Consider the following 19,411-nt stretch of genomic DNA (forward strand, 5'->3'; position numbering starts at 1 on the left):
TCACAGTTTAGTGAATCAAGCCCCATGTCCTCCATTTTACTCTGCGGTTTAGTGCACCGACAAGGTAATATGCGTAGTGCTACCCCATGCTCAGTGGCGTATTCCCCACTGGACGATTACTGTAGCTTTGCACATGCGCGCCATGCCGCTACCACGATCGATCATTTACACTTGCAGCATCACCATAGACTTGCATTGCTGAATGATCTATGTGGTAGGCACAGATCACGAGGCAATGGCACTGCAGAGTTTGTGGGGGCTTGCAGCGATTTCACTACTTCCGTTGCATCGCTTCACACTCGTGTGTAAGTCTCCATAGACTTGCAATGCCCCAGCAACGAGCTGCGACAGGAGAGAGTACCGCAACACGATGCGCCGCATGTAGAGTGAAAGTAGCTAAAATGTCTATGTCCAGTCTCCATTGCAGTTCACACATTTTAACGTGTGCATTCTTCAGCGGACCACTGTATCCATGTGTAAAAACCACTAGAGATTAGCAAACTGATTTACAGTATGTAAACCAGATTATGGCCTGGGTAATGCCAATTCCCTGAATGCACATCTGAAAACTTTGCACTGTTTGCCCTATATCAATTTCCTCTTGACCTCTGGCAGGCTGCCCATTCAACATTGCATCTGTTCCACTCTCCCATGTGCATTTGGTAATATGTTCACTAATGACTTTCAGAAGCTATCTTTAAACAGTCAAGGTTTCATTCACTATGGCAGCTGAATGGTAGAGATACTAGAGAATCTAAAAAAAAGATGTATACACTTTAGATTTTCCTCAACCTAAACAATTGCTTCTATATTGGCTAGAAAAATTGAGGGATTACACAAAGGTATCTCAACACTGCTCATTCATTCACCCTCTTTGGTTCTCCATAAAAGAGGTCACACTGCTGGGCATGGGGCTGAGCATAGCGTCTGTACAGTGATCACTAGCAAACTGCCGCCTGCCACAATCTTTATCAATTGTTTGATGACGATAACACACATGTGTATGTTGCATAAAAGTTCCAGCAAAACTGTCGACCTGGATTTGTAAAGGATTGTTTTATACTGGATGGCAATGGTTTGCAAGTCTGCTAAAAGGTTAGCAACATAGTAGTTATGCTATTGTATTTTCTTGGATTTAGTACATTATTGCTCAGTGTGAATTTCTACACATGACTGCATAAACCATTTCAATTATTTTTCGGTGTGGCCTTCTATGACCTTCCATGTGAGAAGCGCAAACGCTTGCCCCCTTGTAGAAGTACATTTTCATAAACCCACGCCAGGTCTGTCGGATCATTTTGGTGGTTCAGTGCTATTCAGCTTTGGCAAGCCTTAGTAAATCAGACCTTCAAGGTTTGAAGATCTGAAAATAAAAAAATGAAGCTATCTATGGCAAAGACATTTTCATACGGGAATCTTAATTTCTGCTTTATTCTTCATTTCTTTGCATTTTTATGATGGGATTGGTGCAAAAAACGAAATTCAGCAAAGTCCCTCTTATTCAGAACTCAGGCAACCGGAAGTCTCAACTAACCGGCATGCCTGAGGAGACAACGGGGACTATGCTTTAGAGGGTTTGCAGGGCATTGTAGGGTAGAAACTACTTACGGAGCCCCCAGCCGCCGTATTCTGCCGTGTGGGGGCTAAGTTGGTGCTTTTTCGGCTGGTTGCTCAAGCAACCAGCAAACACACATATCCAGCATCAGGCAATCCACACCAGTGTCTGATAAAGGGGACTTTGCTGTTTCACACAATTAAAAACCTATTACATTACAATTATGTAACCTATTACATTACAATTATGTAACGATTGGTGTCAGCACACAGAGAGAATCTGATTATTGATGATCTGCAGAATCACCAATAATACAAGTATGACTAACCTCTGGACACCTAATGAAATGTAAGTGTTTGGTGTAACTGTAGGCTATCTCCCGTGAGGCACAGGCAGCTCGGCCAGGAACCACCTGAGGGGCAGGTGACCCTCGGCTGTGCAGGGACTATCTCCTTGAGAGAGGGAATAGAGAGAACCTGGCAACCAGTGATACTTGGTGATCAGATAATAGACTGTACTGCAGCCAGGGGACTCCAGAGGAGTAGAGGCCACTGGCTGCTAGCAGGCCGAACTCTCTGAGGAGCAGGAGTCCAAATAGCTAACTGACACTTGGTGGAATAGTGTCACAGCTAGTACAGATAGACTGAGCACTCAAGGGATGAGTGACAGCCTGGAGGGTCGGGCAGGCCAGGTCGGCAACACACGAGCAGATAAGGTACAGAGACAGAAGGCTGATTCGGTAACCGGGTACAGGCAGGGTTTGGCAACAGGTAGGCAGATATGCAGAGGTACCGAATCAGAAAGCAAGAGAGAGGTCGACAGAGCAAATAGTCATAACAGATATAAAGCACAGTCCTAGTCTGAGGTGTGAGGTCCTTGGTCTCGAGTCTCGACACCCAGGACCTAGTCTAGAGAATAACTCAGCAATGATACAGTAATCCTAAACTTGGGTGTGAGGTCCTTGGTCTCAACACCCCGGAACTGGTCTAAAGTAAAACACAGTAATGACACAGTGATCCTAAGCTTGGGTGTGAGGTCCTTGGTCTCAACACCCCGGAACTGGTCTAAAGTATAACACAGCAAGGACACAGTGATCCTAAGCTTGGGTGTGAGGTCCTTGGTCTCAACACCCCGGAACTGGTCTAAAGTATAACACAGCACACACAGTTATCCTAAGCTTGGGCAGCACGGTGGCGTAGTGGTTAGCTCTCTCGCCTTGCAGCGCTGGGTCCCCGGTTCGAATCCCAGCCAGGGCACTATCTGCAAAGAGTTTGTATGTTCTCTCCGTGTCTGTGTGGGTTTCCTCCGGGCACTCCGGTTTCCTCCCACATTCCAAAAACATATGGATAAGTTAATTGGCTCCCCCTAAAAATTGGCCCTAGACTACAGTACTTACACTACATAATATAGACATATGGCAATGGTAGGGATTAGATTGTGAGCTCCTTTGAGGGACAGTTAGTGACAAGATATATATATATATATATATACACTGTACAGCACTGCGTAATATGTCAGCGCTATATAAATACTAAATAATAATAATAATAAGCTTGGGTGTGAGGTCCTTGGTCTCAACACCCCGGAACTGGTCTAAAGTATAACACAGCAGTAATCTGGCTAAGTGTGAATTCCCAGGTCCACCTGGTTCTAACACACTGTGGGATCTGACTGAGGTCTGAGTGCTCACACGTAAGTATTCGCAATGGCAGACAACCAGAGACTGACCAGCAAGATCTATATATACTGCAGCACTCCTCCGCACCGCCCTGCGCCACTCAGCCAATCAGTAACCGCGCTGGGATCAGCTGATCGACCTGATCAGCTGATCTCTCTCCTACCAGTGTTGCCAACCTTTCACGTTATTTTTTACTGACAAATACCTAAAAATGTACTGACAAAAGATTTTTTTTACTGACAAAACACCCGCGCGGCGCGCCGAAAAAAATGGGCGTGGCCACGCAACAGAATGTGGGCGTGGTCATGGGTGGGGCCAAATATACATGATTTTAATATTGCTGTGAAAGGTCTGCCAGGGAAGTTTGAGCTCTGCCATAGTGTTTCCCCCCCCTTCCCCCAAAATACATGTAATCTTACAGCATTTCACCAAAAATCCACGTAATCTGGCAGAGGTTCTTCCAAAATACATTTAATCTGACAGCAGTGGTTCCCCAAAAATAGGTAGCCCCAGGTCTATAGGTGTCCCCAGAATAGGTGGCCAGGGGTATAGATGTCCCCAGAACAGGTAGCCAGGGGGAGAGATGTCCCCAGAACAGGTAGCCAGGGGTATATGTGCCCAGTATATGTAGGCAGGGGTACAGGGCCGGTTCTAGACTGGCACATATGAGGGGGCAGTCAAATGGGTAGGGGGCAACATGTTCGAGGAAATTTGCGGCGACTAAAGTGGGCATGGCAAGTAAATGCACATAATGAGAGACAGCGTTTCACCAGTAAATGCACATAAGAGACCGCCTTTCACCAGTAAATGCACGTAATGACAGACAGCTTTTCACCAGTAAATGCACATAAGAGACAGCCTCTCACCAGTAAATGCACGTAATGACAGACAGCTTTTCACCAGTAAATGCACATAAGAGACCGCCTTTCACCAGTAAATGCACGTAATGACAGACAGCTTTTCACCAGTAAATGCACATATGAGACCGCCTTTACCAGTAAATGCACGTAATGACAGACAGCTTTTCACCAGTAAATGCACATAAGAGACCGCCTTTCACCAGTAAATGCACGTAATGACAGACAGCTTTTCACCAGTGAATGCACGTAATGAGAGACAGCTTTTCACCAGTAAATGCACGTAATGAGAGACAGCTTTTCACCAGTAAATGCACGTAATGAGAGAAAGCTTTTCACCAGTAAATGCACTTAATGAGAGCTATCTTTTCCCCAGTAAATGAACATAAGAGACAGCTTTTCACCAGTAAATGCACATAATAAGAGACAGCTTTTCACCAGTGAATGCACATAATAAGAGACAGCTTTTCACCAGTAAATGCACATAACAGACAGCTTTTCATCAGTAAATGCACATAATGGCAAACAGCCAGTGTCCTCAGTATATGTAGCCAGCAGATATATGTGCCCAGTATATGTAGCCAGAGGTATATGTCCCCAGTATATGTAGGCAGGGTTATATGTGCCCAGTAGATGTAGCCAGGGGGTATATGTGCCCAGTAGATGTAGCCAGGATTATATGTGCCCAGTAGATGTAGCCAGGGTTATATGTGCCCAGTAGATGTAGCCAGGGTTATATGTGCCCAGTAGATGTAGCCAGATGTATATGTGCCCAGTAGATGTAGCCAGATGTATATGTCCCCAGTAGATGTAGCCAGATGTATATGTCCCCAGTAGATGTAGCCAGGGTTATATCTGCCCAGTAGATGTAGCCAGATGTATATGTGCCCAGTAGATGTAGCCAGAGGTATATGTGCCCAGTAGATGTAGCCAGGATTATATGTGCCCAGTAGATGTAGCCAGGGTTATATGTGCCCAGTAGATGTAGCCAGAGGTATATGTGCCCATGGGTAGCCAGGGTTATATGTCCCTAGTAGATGTAGCCAGGGTTATATCTGCCCAGTAGATGTAGCCAGGGTTATATGTGCCCAGTAGATGTAGCCAGGGTTATATGTGCCCAGTAGATGTAGCCAGATGTATATGTGCCCAGTAGATGTAGCCAGAGGTATATATGTGCCCAGTAGATGTAGCCAGATGTATATGTGCCCAGTAGATGTAGCCAGATGTATATGTGCCCAGTAGATGTAGCCAGATGTATATGTCCCCAGTAGATGTAGCCAGATGTATATGTCCCCAGTAGATGTAGCCAGATGTATATGTCCCCAGTAGATGTAGCCAGGGTTATATGTGCCCAGTAGATGTAGCCAGAGGTATATGTCCCCAGTAGCTGTAGCCAGGGTTATATGTGCCCAGTAGATGTAGCCAGATGTATATGTGCCCAGTAGACGAGTGACTGGCACTTTGGCAGGCGGCAGCGAGCGGAACTTACCTGCGTCTTCTCTCGTCGCCGGCGCGGGATGATCTGCCGCTACTCTGGTCTGGTCCAGACCAGAGCAGCAGAATTTCCGGCGCAGGAGCGAGACGGAAGGTAAGTCCCGCCCGCTGCCAATCGCCACTGCCAGTCACTCGTCGGAGGGGGACAGTCAGCGAGGGAGGGAGAGCAGTAAGGTGAGAGAAGGGGACGGGAGATTGCCCCCCTTCTCCACCGCTGCCCACAGCTCTTCCTCCACTGCGCTGCTGTCCTGCAACAGAGCGGGCGGCCGATTGGCCGCCCTTTTACGGACGCTGCTGAATTCCTTACGGAATTCACGGGCAGCTTAATTTGTATACAAATTTACGGGCTGCCCGTAAATTTATGGGCGGTTGGCAACACTGTCTCCTACTGGCATAAAGGGCTTGCCTCCTAGCGCGCGCGCGTAGCTCTCCATCTGTGTGCACTAGAAGGCCCAGGCAAACCAGACGCATGCTGCTGTGCAGAAACCGCCGGTCTGAACGCGGAGACAGCCGCCCCGCTGCCAGACCGCGCGGCGGCTGTCTCCGCAATCCATTACAAATTATTATTGATTTATAAAGCACCAACATATTCCATTGGGCTATATATACAGAGTAAGGCCTAGTCCACACTAGGTCCGAAACGTATCCGAGTCCCGGATACTTATGTTAAAAATAGCAGCCGTCCTCACCCAAGAAAAAAAACGGATCCGTCTGCGTTTGCAGGGACCTGTTCTCAAAACCTGAACGGAAGGTCCGGAATTGCTGCATTTTTACGGACCACGGATACACGGATGGGTAGTGAAAAGCAATGGGAAAACGCATCTCCATCTCCACAGGCAAAATAGCACCAAAAACGGATGTAAAAACGGATAGCCTGAACTTTATTATTGGCCCAAAAACTCCTCCCACTACCTTCCCTCCCATAGAGACGTTTTCTGTCCGTTTTTTGGGGTAAAAAACTGAACGGAAACTGATGCAAAACTGATGCACATTTTTTGAAAACAGATCAGTTTGCAGTCTGGTGGTACTTCCCCTGACCCTGGACTGCAGCATCCGTCCTGCAACCGTGCCTAGTGTGCAGGGCCGGGCCGAGGCATAGGCTGGAGAGGCTCCAGCCTCAGGGCGCAGTGTAGGAGGGGGAGCACAATTCATTCAGCTGTCATTCCTAATTGTGTTTGAAGCAGAAAGAAATAAGAAAAGGGGATACACAGCAGTGACTGCAAGCCAGATAACTAGAGATGAAGGTGTTGGGGAGGTTGTGGGCCCTGTGGCGCCTCTTAGTCTAATAGCAATCAGTGTGTGACAGCTGGGGTGGGAGGGATGGAGGGGCGCACTTTGGTGTCTCAGCCTTGGGTGCTGGAGGACCTTGTCCCGCCTCTGCTAGTGTAGGCCTAGCCTAAGAAACAAACATGGGGTACATAATACAGACAATGATATACACCAAATATAGACATTGGTACACAATACAGAATCTTTCTTAAAATTTGTTTTATAGCTCTACTTGGTAAAAAAAAAAAAGCCAGATACTTACCTAAGGAGAGGGAAGGCTCTTGGTCCTATAAAGCATTCCTGCTCCTCTCCCGGTCCCTGTTGTAGCACTGGCTCCCCTGTAGCAGTTTTCGGACCAATATGGTCAAATACTGTTGTCTCCGCCACCAAAGGGAGGCTTCGGGAGCCTGAGTTCTCCTGAAGATGGGACCCCTCTATACTACGCACGTGCAAGCGCCGTCTCTCGCGCACTCACACATGCACAGTATAGAGCCGCCTGTCTTCGGGAGGACTCAGCGCCCGAAGACTTCCGGCGGGGGGATTCAAGAGGGTAAGCTAGCGCTGCACCGAGGGCACCGGGAGATGAAAGGGAAGGCTCTACAGAACCCAGAGGTATCTGGCTCTTAAGAAAAACCTGAATCCCAATGACTTTAAGTGTGATTAAAAAATTAAACTAGTAGTATGACTGCTATTGCTTACCATGAAGCCTCAGCACTTTGCCTGCTCAACTTGATGTGCTAAATGTGGCTTCACCGTTTCCCAGCAAGACCCTAAACATAGGCGGTCCAGAGGATATGTCCTCTGTTCATGTCACATACCAATGACATACTTCTATAAACGCTGACACTTTCCCTGCAGAGCTTTATGGAGTCCATTAAAGTCATTTTTTTATCCTGGGTGGATCCATTTAACCAACCAGTATGTTTTTAGCTTGAGGAAGGAATTATTTTTTCAAAATAAGTCTATAAAGGACAGACAGATTATCACTAGGCCAGATATTCCTCTCTGGTCCAAACTCAATGAACCCATCTAATAAACCTTTCCTTTATGTGCAGCCTGGGTCTTTATGGGTCAGAACAGTGTCCTGGAAATTAAAAAGAATTGCAACACAAACAGTTGGAGCGTAATTATTGATAGCATCTGCCATATTATTGTATAAGAATAAGGCTTGCATAGCATACTAGCAATGCCTGTTTAGGGGTTAAAATTACCATCTTTCCCTTAATCTGGAACTAGCAGTTGATAACACAAATTCCATAAAGCGCAGTGTACTAAATAGCTCTGTGGTATCCCCTTCTACAGGTGTCAACCTACCAATCTGCCTGGTTTGCCTATGTCTAGAGACAACCCAGGATTCCAGTGTCCTATTTAGTGTTAGGACTACAGACACAATCATATCAGCTTATTTTCACTTCAGGTTTGCTTATATATGTCCATGCATTTGACCGTGTGAGAAAATAAAATAAAACACGACACTTATTTCTGACATCAGATCACATTTCTGGAATCAGACAAAAAAGCTTAGTTCTCATAGGTTAATGTGGGTTAAGATGGATATACATTACTCAATGTATGGCCAGATTTACCAGTAGATAGATCTACTGCCTGCCCTCACACTGCACAGTGTTTTCCAATAGTCTTCAGCATGAAATCTATTGTTCTGCCGCCACCACCTGTTGGGCTGCCTCCACGTGTGTAAGTGTCCCCGTGTCCGAGCTCAGTGTTGAAGTCTTACCTCTCTGTCAGCAGGATTCCTGGCCTCCTCCAGTGTTCAGCGTCACTGCGAGTGCCTGTACCATGTGACTAGCCACGTGTAGTGACCGCACAACATGCGCCGGTGTCACCTGGAACAGGCGCTTACAGTAACAGTGGACACTTTAGAAGGCCAGGAGACGTGCCAGCAGATAGGCGAGGCTTAAACACTGCTCACAGGCTTGGGGTAGCCACTTATATGCTTGGGGGGACACTGGCTGGGGGTCAGTCAGTTGTTGTGATATCGAATGCTGTTACCGCTGCACACACAATCAAGCCCTTGTGGCCTAGATTTTTGCACCATTCCTGATCGATCCATTTGAACGATTTTGCATGGGAATCGATTGTACAATCAATCAGTGGTCATGTTGCAAAAAGGATTCTCTTCCGATTCAATAAAATTATTTAAATATCGAGTAATGTATGGGCACCCTGAGTCAGCATTTCTTGCTTTGCTTATATAATGGTCATGATTGTTTTATCACTCTTCGGGAATAGTGTACTTAGTAGAGATGATATGTTGTCAAATAAAAGGCCAAATCTTTATTGTCCCTGACAACAATTATGCAAGCACATCATGTTCCTTCATGACCACCAAACTAACCTCAATTGTTTACAATTATCTGCCATAAACTAAAATGAAATTTCCATCTTGCTTTGTCCCAATATATTATATGTGACGCAATCATTAAAGAGGCACCATTGAGACATGTAGTAAAATGTGGTTTATTATTCAGGACACCCACTATTGAGTTTATTATCCTGGTTTCAGAACCAGAAACACTTCCTATATCTATATATTGCTGTATATTAGTATGTAGCCTAGCTCTTCCAGTGCTGTCACAGCCTATTCTGTTTAGCTATGCAGAATTCTGTTCCCTGAGCATTCTGGGAGGCAAAGTATTACCTTCACTGGCTTTGGAGCCCCCAGTAAACAGAGATGCACCTCAAGATGTTACAATGAGAAAAGCATGACTAAATAATTTATAAAGTAAGACTGTAAAAAATAAGCTCTTTAATTTATTATACTATTTTCAGTACAGTTATATTAGTAGAGTGTACAGTAGACACCCTAGCTTGGCCATGCATGAGGTCTCTGACAGTAGAATATTTCCTGTTTTTCTCTTAGGAACCGGACAATGGGCCATACACAATTCCCTTTTTTTTCTGCTAGTAGATAATTTTTCATCTTCTGTCCAATATAATTTTTCAGGACTCTTTAATTGAAAAAGTACCAAATAGGTGGAAAAATACTGTCAAAATTATTTTCATCATTTTCTTGCTTGCTGGTGGCTTAAAGTAAACCCGAGACAGGGTGATATAAAAAATGTATACATACCTGGGACATCGTCCAGCCAGATCATTCCCACACCACCTGCAGCCTCCGCAGATTGCCCCGGAAAGTCCACCGGTCTGGGGCATACTGCGCAGGATGGCTGTGCGCGCTCCCCCATCGCACTCCCGTAGTATTGCAGAATGCTCCCAAGGGAGTGAGACGGGGAGAAGACTGGACGACTTACCGGGACCAGTTGCAGATGCTGCAGGTAGCGGAGGATGGGGGTGTTGGAGCGGTCTAGCCCAAGGAAGCCCCAGGTATGCATACATTTTTGAAATCCCCCCTCTCTGGTACACTTTAAAAGGCACTTTATTGAGAAGATGTGAAAACATAACTTAGGAGAAAACATAAATTGAATAAGGGCCACTGGGCCATATGCAATTAACTTTTTCTCCAGTGATATTTTCAAACTTGCCCATAAGGGCCCATATGCAATTAACTTTTTCACCTGACTTTTCTCTTAGGAGATCATTTTTTATCTTCAATTTAGAATAAGTTTTTAGTAATTTGCAAAGTAAAAAGTACCAAAAAGTAAGAGAAAAGTACTATCAAAATTATTTTGAGTATTTTGATGCTTGCTGGGGGTTTAAAACACATTTTGACAAGCTTGAAAATATCACCTAGGAGAAAAGTCAGGAGAAAAAGGTAATTGCATATGGGCCAAAATGTCTTTTAAATCACCAGAAATCAAGAAAATACTTTACATAAGACCATATGCAATTCACTTTTCCTCCCCTTTTCTACCACGAGATAACTTTTCACATTCAATATAAATTACCTTTTTAGAACTTTGCAATGGAAAAAGCACCAAAAAGGAGGTGTAAAAGTACTGTCAAATTTATTTTGAATATTATTTTGCTTGATGGCGGTGTAAAAGGCATTTTATTTACAAGTTATGAAAATATAATCAAAAGAAAACTTGGGGAAAAAGTGAATTGCATTTGGCCTATAGTTTTGATAGTGCGGTTTCACCTACCAATACTTTTTTGTACTTTTTCAATTGCAAAGTGCTGAATAGTTATTCTAAATAGATGATGAAAAATGATCTCCTTGGAGAAAATGCAGGAGAAAAAGTTAATTGCATATGGCCCCTTGTGTGCCATATGCAAGTCATATTTTCTCCTAAGTTTTCTCCTAGGTGATATTTTCCCACCTTATCATTAAAATGCCCTTTAAGTCACCAGCAAACATGAAAATACTCAAAATAATTTTGATAGTACATTTACACCTACTTATTGGTACTTTTATAATTGCAGACTGCTGAAAAGCTATTTGAAAGAAAAGATGAAAAATTATCTCCTAGGAGAAAACTCAGGTGAAAAAGTTAATTGCATATTGGCCATTGTCTCCTTTCCATGCTCTATCCTGCTTTGGTAACAAGATAGGAGAAATAAATGAGCAGCAAATATTCTACAGTCAGATAAACTCTATATTATTATTAATAATAATAATAATAATATTATATATATAGTGCTGACATCTTTTGCAGTGCTTTGCAGAGATCCTAGTCATGTCACTGTGTCCTAGAGAAGCTCTCTCTAATCATCACCAGTCATAAAATGCGTACACAAGCACTATTTCTGTCACCCGTAGGGATCGTGATTCAATTCCTAGGGCAACAGCCCAGAGCCCAGGCTCACACAGATGCATCCTTTGGCTACAGCCGAGTGGTGCATACTGTTGCTACAAAAGTCAAGCAAATTGTGGGTGGTGACAGCAGGGAAGTAAATGCAAAACTTATTAGCTGATGTGCAGCTCATCAAGATTTGCTTCAGCCAATAGGCTGCATATACAATGCAGCCTGTTACTGTGCAGAGTGCATCTACCGCATGATGGTAAGGCTGTTAAAAGGGGTATTCACCTGATCTGTTGCATGGCAACAGTAGACCAATGGTCTCGATAGCCACGCCCCCCCCCCCCCCCCCCTGCAGCCTAATATTAGCTTTAGCTAATTAGCTAGCTTCCACATGGTTCCTGAAACTGGACAGGGGGTGCAAATACCAGTTGTGCTTCCGGATGCCACCCCCCAGAATTGCCGCCCATAACAAGGGCCTTGATGTAGATACAGGCCTGATCATAGGAAGGACTGTATTTCTTAAGATCCAAGAAGGCGGTCTCCTTTCTATAGATCCTTGCACAGTTGCTGGCCACTCCTGATATAAACTCCATAGTATAAACTAAATACAAGATGTGACAGGAAGAGGGCCATTCATTGTTTCAGCAAGTGAGCTGACCCAGAGGCCTCTACCTCACTACTAATGACCTGAGAATTGTAAGACAGTATTATATGACTGAGCTCCCCAATGCATCATACAATGCAGCGTTAGTTATGAAGTGGACTGAGTCTTCAAACAGACTGAGAAAAAACACAATTCCCTCTTCAGAGCAGTTCACCTCACTACCTGACCTTTTCATGTGATAGCAAAAACAGTGCTCTGTAGCAGATACACTGCTGGCTGATTTGTTTAATGAAGCCTTCCTGTATGATGGAGAAGGACAGGGTCATTTAGTACAGGGTTATTTCTCTTTGTACTGTAAACTCTGTGAGCTGAATGTCCCCGTCCATTATCAAGTAGCATGGCCTTCTGAGTAAAGTATGCGGCTGCTTTGTCTATAAACACTGAGTATAGTAACCTTGGGCTGGAGACGGAACAAAATAGAAATCCTGGCAGAAGTTACGACAGTCAAGGTATGAAACTTACATGTTTACATCACCCATGTGCTGCTATAAATATTACAGCCCATAAAAACCAGAGGCCAATAGGGGACATAGCATGTTTTAAATAGTAATTTATGTAGCCTAGTCCATGTACTTAATCTGTTAGCAGTTGTTGAAAGAAATACACACAGTAGATGTATACCCTTTGTATGCTCTTCTCTAAAGTACAAAGTTCCAACTTTAAAATCAGGCCTTTGTGTCTATTTCTCAGGCACCACTTTCATTAAGCCCCATCTACACGATACGATTGTTTGTGCGATTCTATTACGATTATATTAAGATCCGATTAAATCCGACATGTCCGATCGGGATTTGATTCAATTCGAATTGAATCCAATCCCGATCGGATGTTGGATTTAATCGGATCATAAATAGAATCGTAATCAAATCGCACAAACAATCGTACCATGTAGATTGGGCTTTAAAGAGGAACCTGAAGTGAGAGGGATATGGAGGCTGACAGATTTCATTTTAAACAATACCAGTTCCATGGCAGTCCAGCTGATCCTCTGCCTCTGATACTTTTAGCCATAGATTTCTGAATGAGTGTAAAGATCAGATGTTCCTGACTAAAACCTGACTAGATTAGCTGCATGCTTGTTTCAGATATGTGATTCATACACTGCTGATACCAGAATGATAGCAGGACAGTCAAGCAGCTGGCATTGTTTAAAGAGTAACTGTCGGCATAAAATAAAAAATCAATTCTTTATTTTTATCTGGTAGACAAGTAATAAGGATGCTAATCAGGCAATCCAAAAGTTAAAATCACTATTACTTTTCTTGTTGATAAATTATCATTCCCCAGTTTACATGACTCTTATTTGGTACACACAAAATCTGGTACACAAAAAAAAGTTGCAGGGCATGCTGGGTTGTCTTTTTTTTGCTGCTCTACTTCCCCTCAGACTTAACTAATGCAGCCCAATTGGCTGAAGCCTCTTTCCCTCCTGTTTTCCCCTCCCACACCTCTGTTCCTCTCTGATCGGCCAATATTTCTCATGCTGAGACAATGCACTTTCTATGGTGAAGGGCGGGCAAATCAGGAAGAGGAGACTAAGGGCCCTTTTCCACTAGCAATCGCAATCACAAATCACAAATGCCAGTGATTGCGATTTTTCATTAATTCTGTTATGCGATTGCGATTTGCGATTTTCAATTGCATTGCATTATCATTGTAAAAATCGCTCCAGCAAGCGATTGCGATTTGCGATTAGCGATTTCCAAATCGAATCACTGTAGTGGAAAATACTTCTCATGATTTCTATGATAAAAAAACAACCCTAGCGATTTAAAAATCACTAGCGATTTGCGATTTTGCGATTCAGCAATCACAATCGCTCTAGTGGAAAAGGGCCCTAAGGCCTCTTTCACAGTGGGACATTAAAGTCACACGTTATAAAAAATTATAACGCAGACTAACGCACAGCAATGCAAAGTCTGTGCGACATTCACAATGCACACGTTGCGTTGTGTGTAACGTGTAGCAATATTTAGAAAGTGCTGCATGCTGTGCATTTAGCAATACATTTGCTGCGTTTTGTATGTTGCACATGCTCAGTAAGGTTTTTTTTTTTTTTTTTTTTAAATGTAACGCATGTACCGTATTCGTTCCATCAGTATGCAACGAAAACAGCGCAAAATAACGTCCAATTTCATAACCTACATGCGCTGCATTAGGGGCACGTTGTGCGGCTTTAACGTCGCATCAAAGTGACAAAAGGGAAAATTTCTGCACAACCGTATCAACCGTATTTAACGTTGCATCAAACGCAACGCCCTACTGTGAAAGAGGCCTAAGGGTGGATATTACATCACGACTGGCTTCAAAATAGCCACAGTAAATATGGAAACTGTCTAGAATAGGATTCTCTACTTATCCTTTATAAAATTCACAGGAATCATAACGTGGACACAGGAGCGTATCTGGGTGACATAGCGCCTATGGCAAACACTAAAATTGTGCCCCCCCCCCCCCCCCCCTCCCCATCAGACCACCTTTTTCCATAATAACAGCTTATTTTCTTGCAATGATACAAGTCTCCCCAGTATAGGTTGCTAGAGTTAACCCCCAAGTAAAAGTAACCAGAGGTAGCACTCTAGTATAGATAGCCAGAGGTAGTTCACCCAGTATAAGTAGACCCATGGTTACGTTGCCCTCCCAGTATATGTAGTTAGAGATGCCTCCCCAGTATAAGTAGCCTTCTTTAGCATAGGTGGTAAGAGGTATCCCCCCAGTATAAGTAGTCCCTCAGTATAGGTAATGAGAGGTTCCCCTCTGTATAAGTAACCCCCCTGTATAGATTTGGCAGGTGTCCCCCAGTATAAGTAGACCCCCCCAGTATAGGTAGTGAGAGATGTCCTCCAGTATAAGAGCAGGTACAAATGCCTGAGAGACATCCTTCAGTATGGTGGTGAAGCATGAGGGAGGAGGAGGCAGCCATGGCGCCCATGGTGCTGTGGTGCCCATGGCACGAGCCATGCCTGAACCCCTCTAGATACGCCTCTGCGTGGACAGTGCAATACATCTGTTATGTAAGTAGAGCAAGTATTTATCTACTTATATATTTGTTTTTTTTCCTGAGATAGTATGGCTGACAGCTCCTCTTTAAAATAAAATAAATATGGCAGCCTCCATATACCTCTTGCTTCAAAGGAAAACCTTTAAAGGAAACCTGAGAGGAAAAAAATAATAATTTACACGCACCTGGGGATTCCTCCAGCCCCCTTCAGGCCACTGGCTTCCTCGCCATCCTCCCGGGCTACTTCAACCCCCTGCTGGATGGCCTGCTACATCTGAGAAGTCGCGCTTTGCCGGATACATGCGGCCCAGCCGCATGTGTGCCTCAGTCATGCTCCTTTGGTTGGGAGTGTTTTTTGCCTGTGCAGTACGACTGCACAGGTGCAGAAAGCTCCCGGCGATGGTAGCACAATGGGGGCGCATGGCTGGACTTCCCGCTAGCAGGAAATCGAGGCAGTCTGGGAGGACAGCAAAGGAGCCAACAACCTGAAGGGGGCTGGAGGAAGACCCGGGTACGTATTATTTTTTTTCCCATCTCATGTACACTTTAAAGTGAACCTGAAGCAAGAGGTATATGGAGGCTGCCATATTTCTTTTCCTTTAAACAATACCACTTGCCAACCAGTTCTGCTGATCATTCTGGTATCAGTAATGTACTGTATGAATCAGACATTTGAAACAAGCACGCAGCTAATCTAGTTAGATTTTTGTCAGAAACATCTGATCTGCGTGCTTGTTAAGGGTCTATGGCTAAAGGAATTAGAGGCAGTGGATCAGCAGGACTGCTAGGCAACTGGTATTGTTTAAAATTAAATATGTCAGCCTCCATATCCATCTCACATCAGGGTCCCTTTAAGTAGATAACTATGCTAGGCTGAATGGTGATATTACACCTTCCATACAAAGAAGATATCATATGTATTCCCAATCGTAAATTTAAAAAAGTAAATACGTATAAAAACACAGCTATCTTTTATTCTGCAGTTATTTGCTAAGTGGCTATGCAAATTGGGGACCCACCTTGATGTGCAGCAGGATCACTTTAAAACAAATTTTCATAAAATCCTGCATAGGTCATTAAAGTTATTTTCTGTATGTTATATTATTGCACTACCTAACATAACAGATCACACCATATAACCTAAGATACTTTTGTGGCTGTATGTAATGAAGACCACACCCATCTGATCCATGGCTGGTCCTTTGATGTCTTTGTAAAAGAGTGCTTTGGGAAAGAGAAAGAGTAGGCTGCACAAGGTGCCCTCCATGTAGGAGGAACCACTCTGAACAATGCATTCTTCTGGTATGGGTAATGCAACATCTTAGGAGAGAGGCGACAACAACATTTATTAAAGATAGTCTTGCTTAATATAGAGTGACAACCAAACAACTGCCTCCTGTAAGGGCTCGTTTCCACTAGTGCGGTGCGGAATCGCCTGCATTCCACCGCGGACGAAATCGCATGCGATTCCGCATAGGTAAGGTATATGCGAATTTAACAAAGTCACTGCCTGTGTAAATTAACATTAATACCTATGCGAAATCGCATGCGATTTGGCGGCAAAAAACGCATGGTCACCCCGCATGCGATTTCCCTATTAGATACATTAGCGGCGATTCGCGCACATTCCTTCTGCACGCGAAATCTGACGGCTCTGCCGTGCAGATTTCTGCCGCACCAAAAAACGCTCCCGCAGCCGCACAAGTGGAAACGGCCCCATCCACTTACATTGCCTATGCGAATCCGCGTGCAGTGCCCGCATGCGGATTCGCTATAGTGGAAACGAGCCCTAACATAGGTACATTTTTATTCAATACAGAGATAAATGAATCGAAATGACAAGACTGGGCAAGGACAACTGCAGATGGTGTCAACCCTAAGCTCTCAACATGTGGTGGTATTACCCCGAGGGGGAGCACTTCTGTTGGGCTCAGGGGGTACATAAACTTGTCACAGTCAATTCATCACAGTAAGTTTTGAGAATAGGAAGAATGATAAATGATGTTTTTCGAACAAACCAGAATACTTTGGTTGAATAAATGACACACACGCACGCACGCACGCACGCACACACGCACACACACACACACACACACACACACACACACACACACACACACACACACACACACACACGACTGAAGGAAGATAATGTTAAAGGTATCCCTACCCTGTTCATTTCATTCACTCATGTGCATCTGAGGATGCCCTAAGCAAATACTATCATTACAGCTGTGAATTAAGAACTTTATCATTAATGTTTGCTCCATTCATTTTACACCAGTCTCATTTTGTTCCACTGCAGAGCATTTCTTCCCCATGGATAGGTTGTAAGCTCAGTGTGAATCTTGTGAATTACGTGTTCTGATAAAAGGCCTTTGCAGCACTCTTCTAATAACTGCTACTACTGCAGTGCCTCTGTCTACCACATTAGATGGAAAAGCCCAGGAGCATACTGATGCAGCAGAATGTTGATTTATTATCTCCTCTTCCTTACAGGGAAGAAACAATCCTAACACCTGCCCCTTATTACTACATCGGAAGAAAACAGGCAGAGGTATTAGGTCTTGGCTCAGCAGTACAGTCTGCATGATCATTAGTAGGGCAAAGTCTGACACACTGATAAAATACACAACAGCCCGTGACTTATTAATGGGAAAGAAAACTGTCATGAATTCTCACCTGGAGATCTCCGAACATAAAACAGCTGCACATTAACATGATGAGCACTCCGAGGATATCCACAGGTTTCATTGTTGCTCAGCAATGGGATGCAGCTGCTGTCTCCTCTGACACTTCCCTCTGTCAGGGTCAGCTGTCCCTTCTTCATTGAAGTCCTGCAGCACCACCACCAGTTACTGGTAGCCGGTGAATATCTCGTGTGCCCCCAAAGCTCCCAGTCAGTGTCGGTCTTTGTACAGAGTTGAGATCATCATTCATAGAGGTAATACACAAGCGCAGGCTAGCAGTGTGTGTGAGAGTGTACCAGGATCTCAGTTCACATCTCCACCCACACAGCTACTGTTGGTCTCAGGCATCCACCTCCTCTTTCTTCTGTCCCACCCTTGTATTCCAATGCTTCTTCCACACCCTCTTCATTTATTAGAGCCCCAATTAGTAAATGTTAGTGGTAGTCCATACATTTTGTATACTAATAGTTAGTGGATCAAAGCATGCATGGGCACCCAGCTGTTTCTATTTAAATGTCACGTATTAAGCACAGTAATGACATTTGCTAATTCCTTAACACACCCATCCCAGCAGATGCATGCTTTTAAAAATGTGAATTATCTCTGGCATGGTAAGCTCAGTATTTCATTGTGTTCAGTACCATTCAATTAGCATAGAGTAGTCTGAAAACAGATTTACAACACCTCCTACTTCACATGAATCGGATCCGAGAGGAAAAACTAACTATAACAAGTAACTTGTCTATATATCTTATCTAAAATTTAGATAGTTTACACAACAAATCTAGCTGCAAACAGCTTCAATAGAATATGATTATTTATTCCTGTGATACAATGACAGCAGCCATGTTGTTTGTGAACATTAAACACAGGCAAGCTTATCTGCATCTTCAGCACTCAGCCTGTGAAAAAAACGTAACCCCCCCTCCTCCCCTCTGCCTCTGAAATCTCTGGCTAGTAATACCTCCCCCTCCTCCTGCCCAGACTGAGCTCCCATGAGCCCTTGCTACTGTCTGAAAATGCCAAGGCTCTCTGAAAATCTGTGCGCGAGGCTTGTTTAGTTTATAGGGAATTAGAGTATTAAAACAAAAACAAAAAAGTATTTGGCTTGAGGAATGCCCTATAAACATAAACAATAGGAAAGGAACACAATTATGCAATGAATAAAAGTTCATCTCGGATCCACTTTAATGTCAGCAGCATTTCTGAACTGCAGTTTAATAGTGAGTACACTAACTTAACCTAGAGTTGAACAGGGTAAAATCCACTTAACAGCGATAATATGGAATGGAGTGGAGCTGTTCATGGGGATAAGGATGTGGGTACAAATACAACAGTAGCAGTACAGTCAGGGCCGGGCCGAGGCAGAGGCGAGAGAGGCTCCAGCCTCAGGGCACAGTGTAGCAGGGGGCACACAACTCACTCAACTATCATTCCCCTATTGTGTTTGAAGCAGAGAGAAATAAGAAAAGGGGGTACATGGCAGTGACTGCAAGCCAGATAACTAGATTAAGGTGTTGGAAGGGTTGGGGGCTCTGA

The 19,411-nt window shown here is 44.0% G+C and overlaps 1 protein-coding gene across 1 annotated transcript in view; it reads right to left on the reverse strand.

Annotated features, from left to right (window-relative positions):
- Positions 1-18,095, reverse strand: part of LOC137535002 (neurotrypsin-like) — an 83,544-nt gene extending 65,449 nt beyond the window's left edge. Inside the window, exon 1 of the mRNA XM_068256764.1 lies at positions 17,865-18,095. Coding sequence (XP_068112865.1) covers positions 17,865-17,936 — 72 coding nt within the window. The 5' untranslated portion in view covers positions 17,937-18,095. The remainder of the gene's footprint in view (positions 1-17,864) is intronic.
- Between the last annotated feature and the right edge of the window lie 1,316 nt (positions 18,096-19,411).

The sequence above is a fragment of the Hyperolius riggenbachi genome, chromosome 10, assembly GCF_040937935.1.
Source record: "Hyperolius riggenbachi isolate aHypRig1 chromosome 10, aHypRig1.pri, whole genome shotgun sequence".
Taxonomy (NCBI): Eukaryota; Metazoa; Chordata; class Amphibia; order Anura; family Hyperoliidae; genus Hyperolius; species Hyperolius riggenbachi.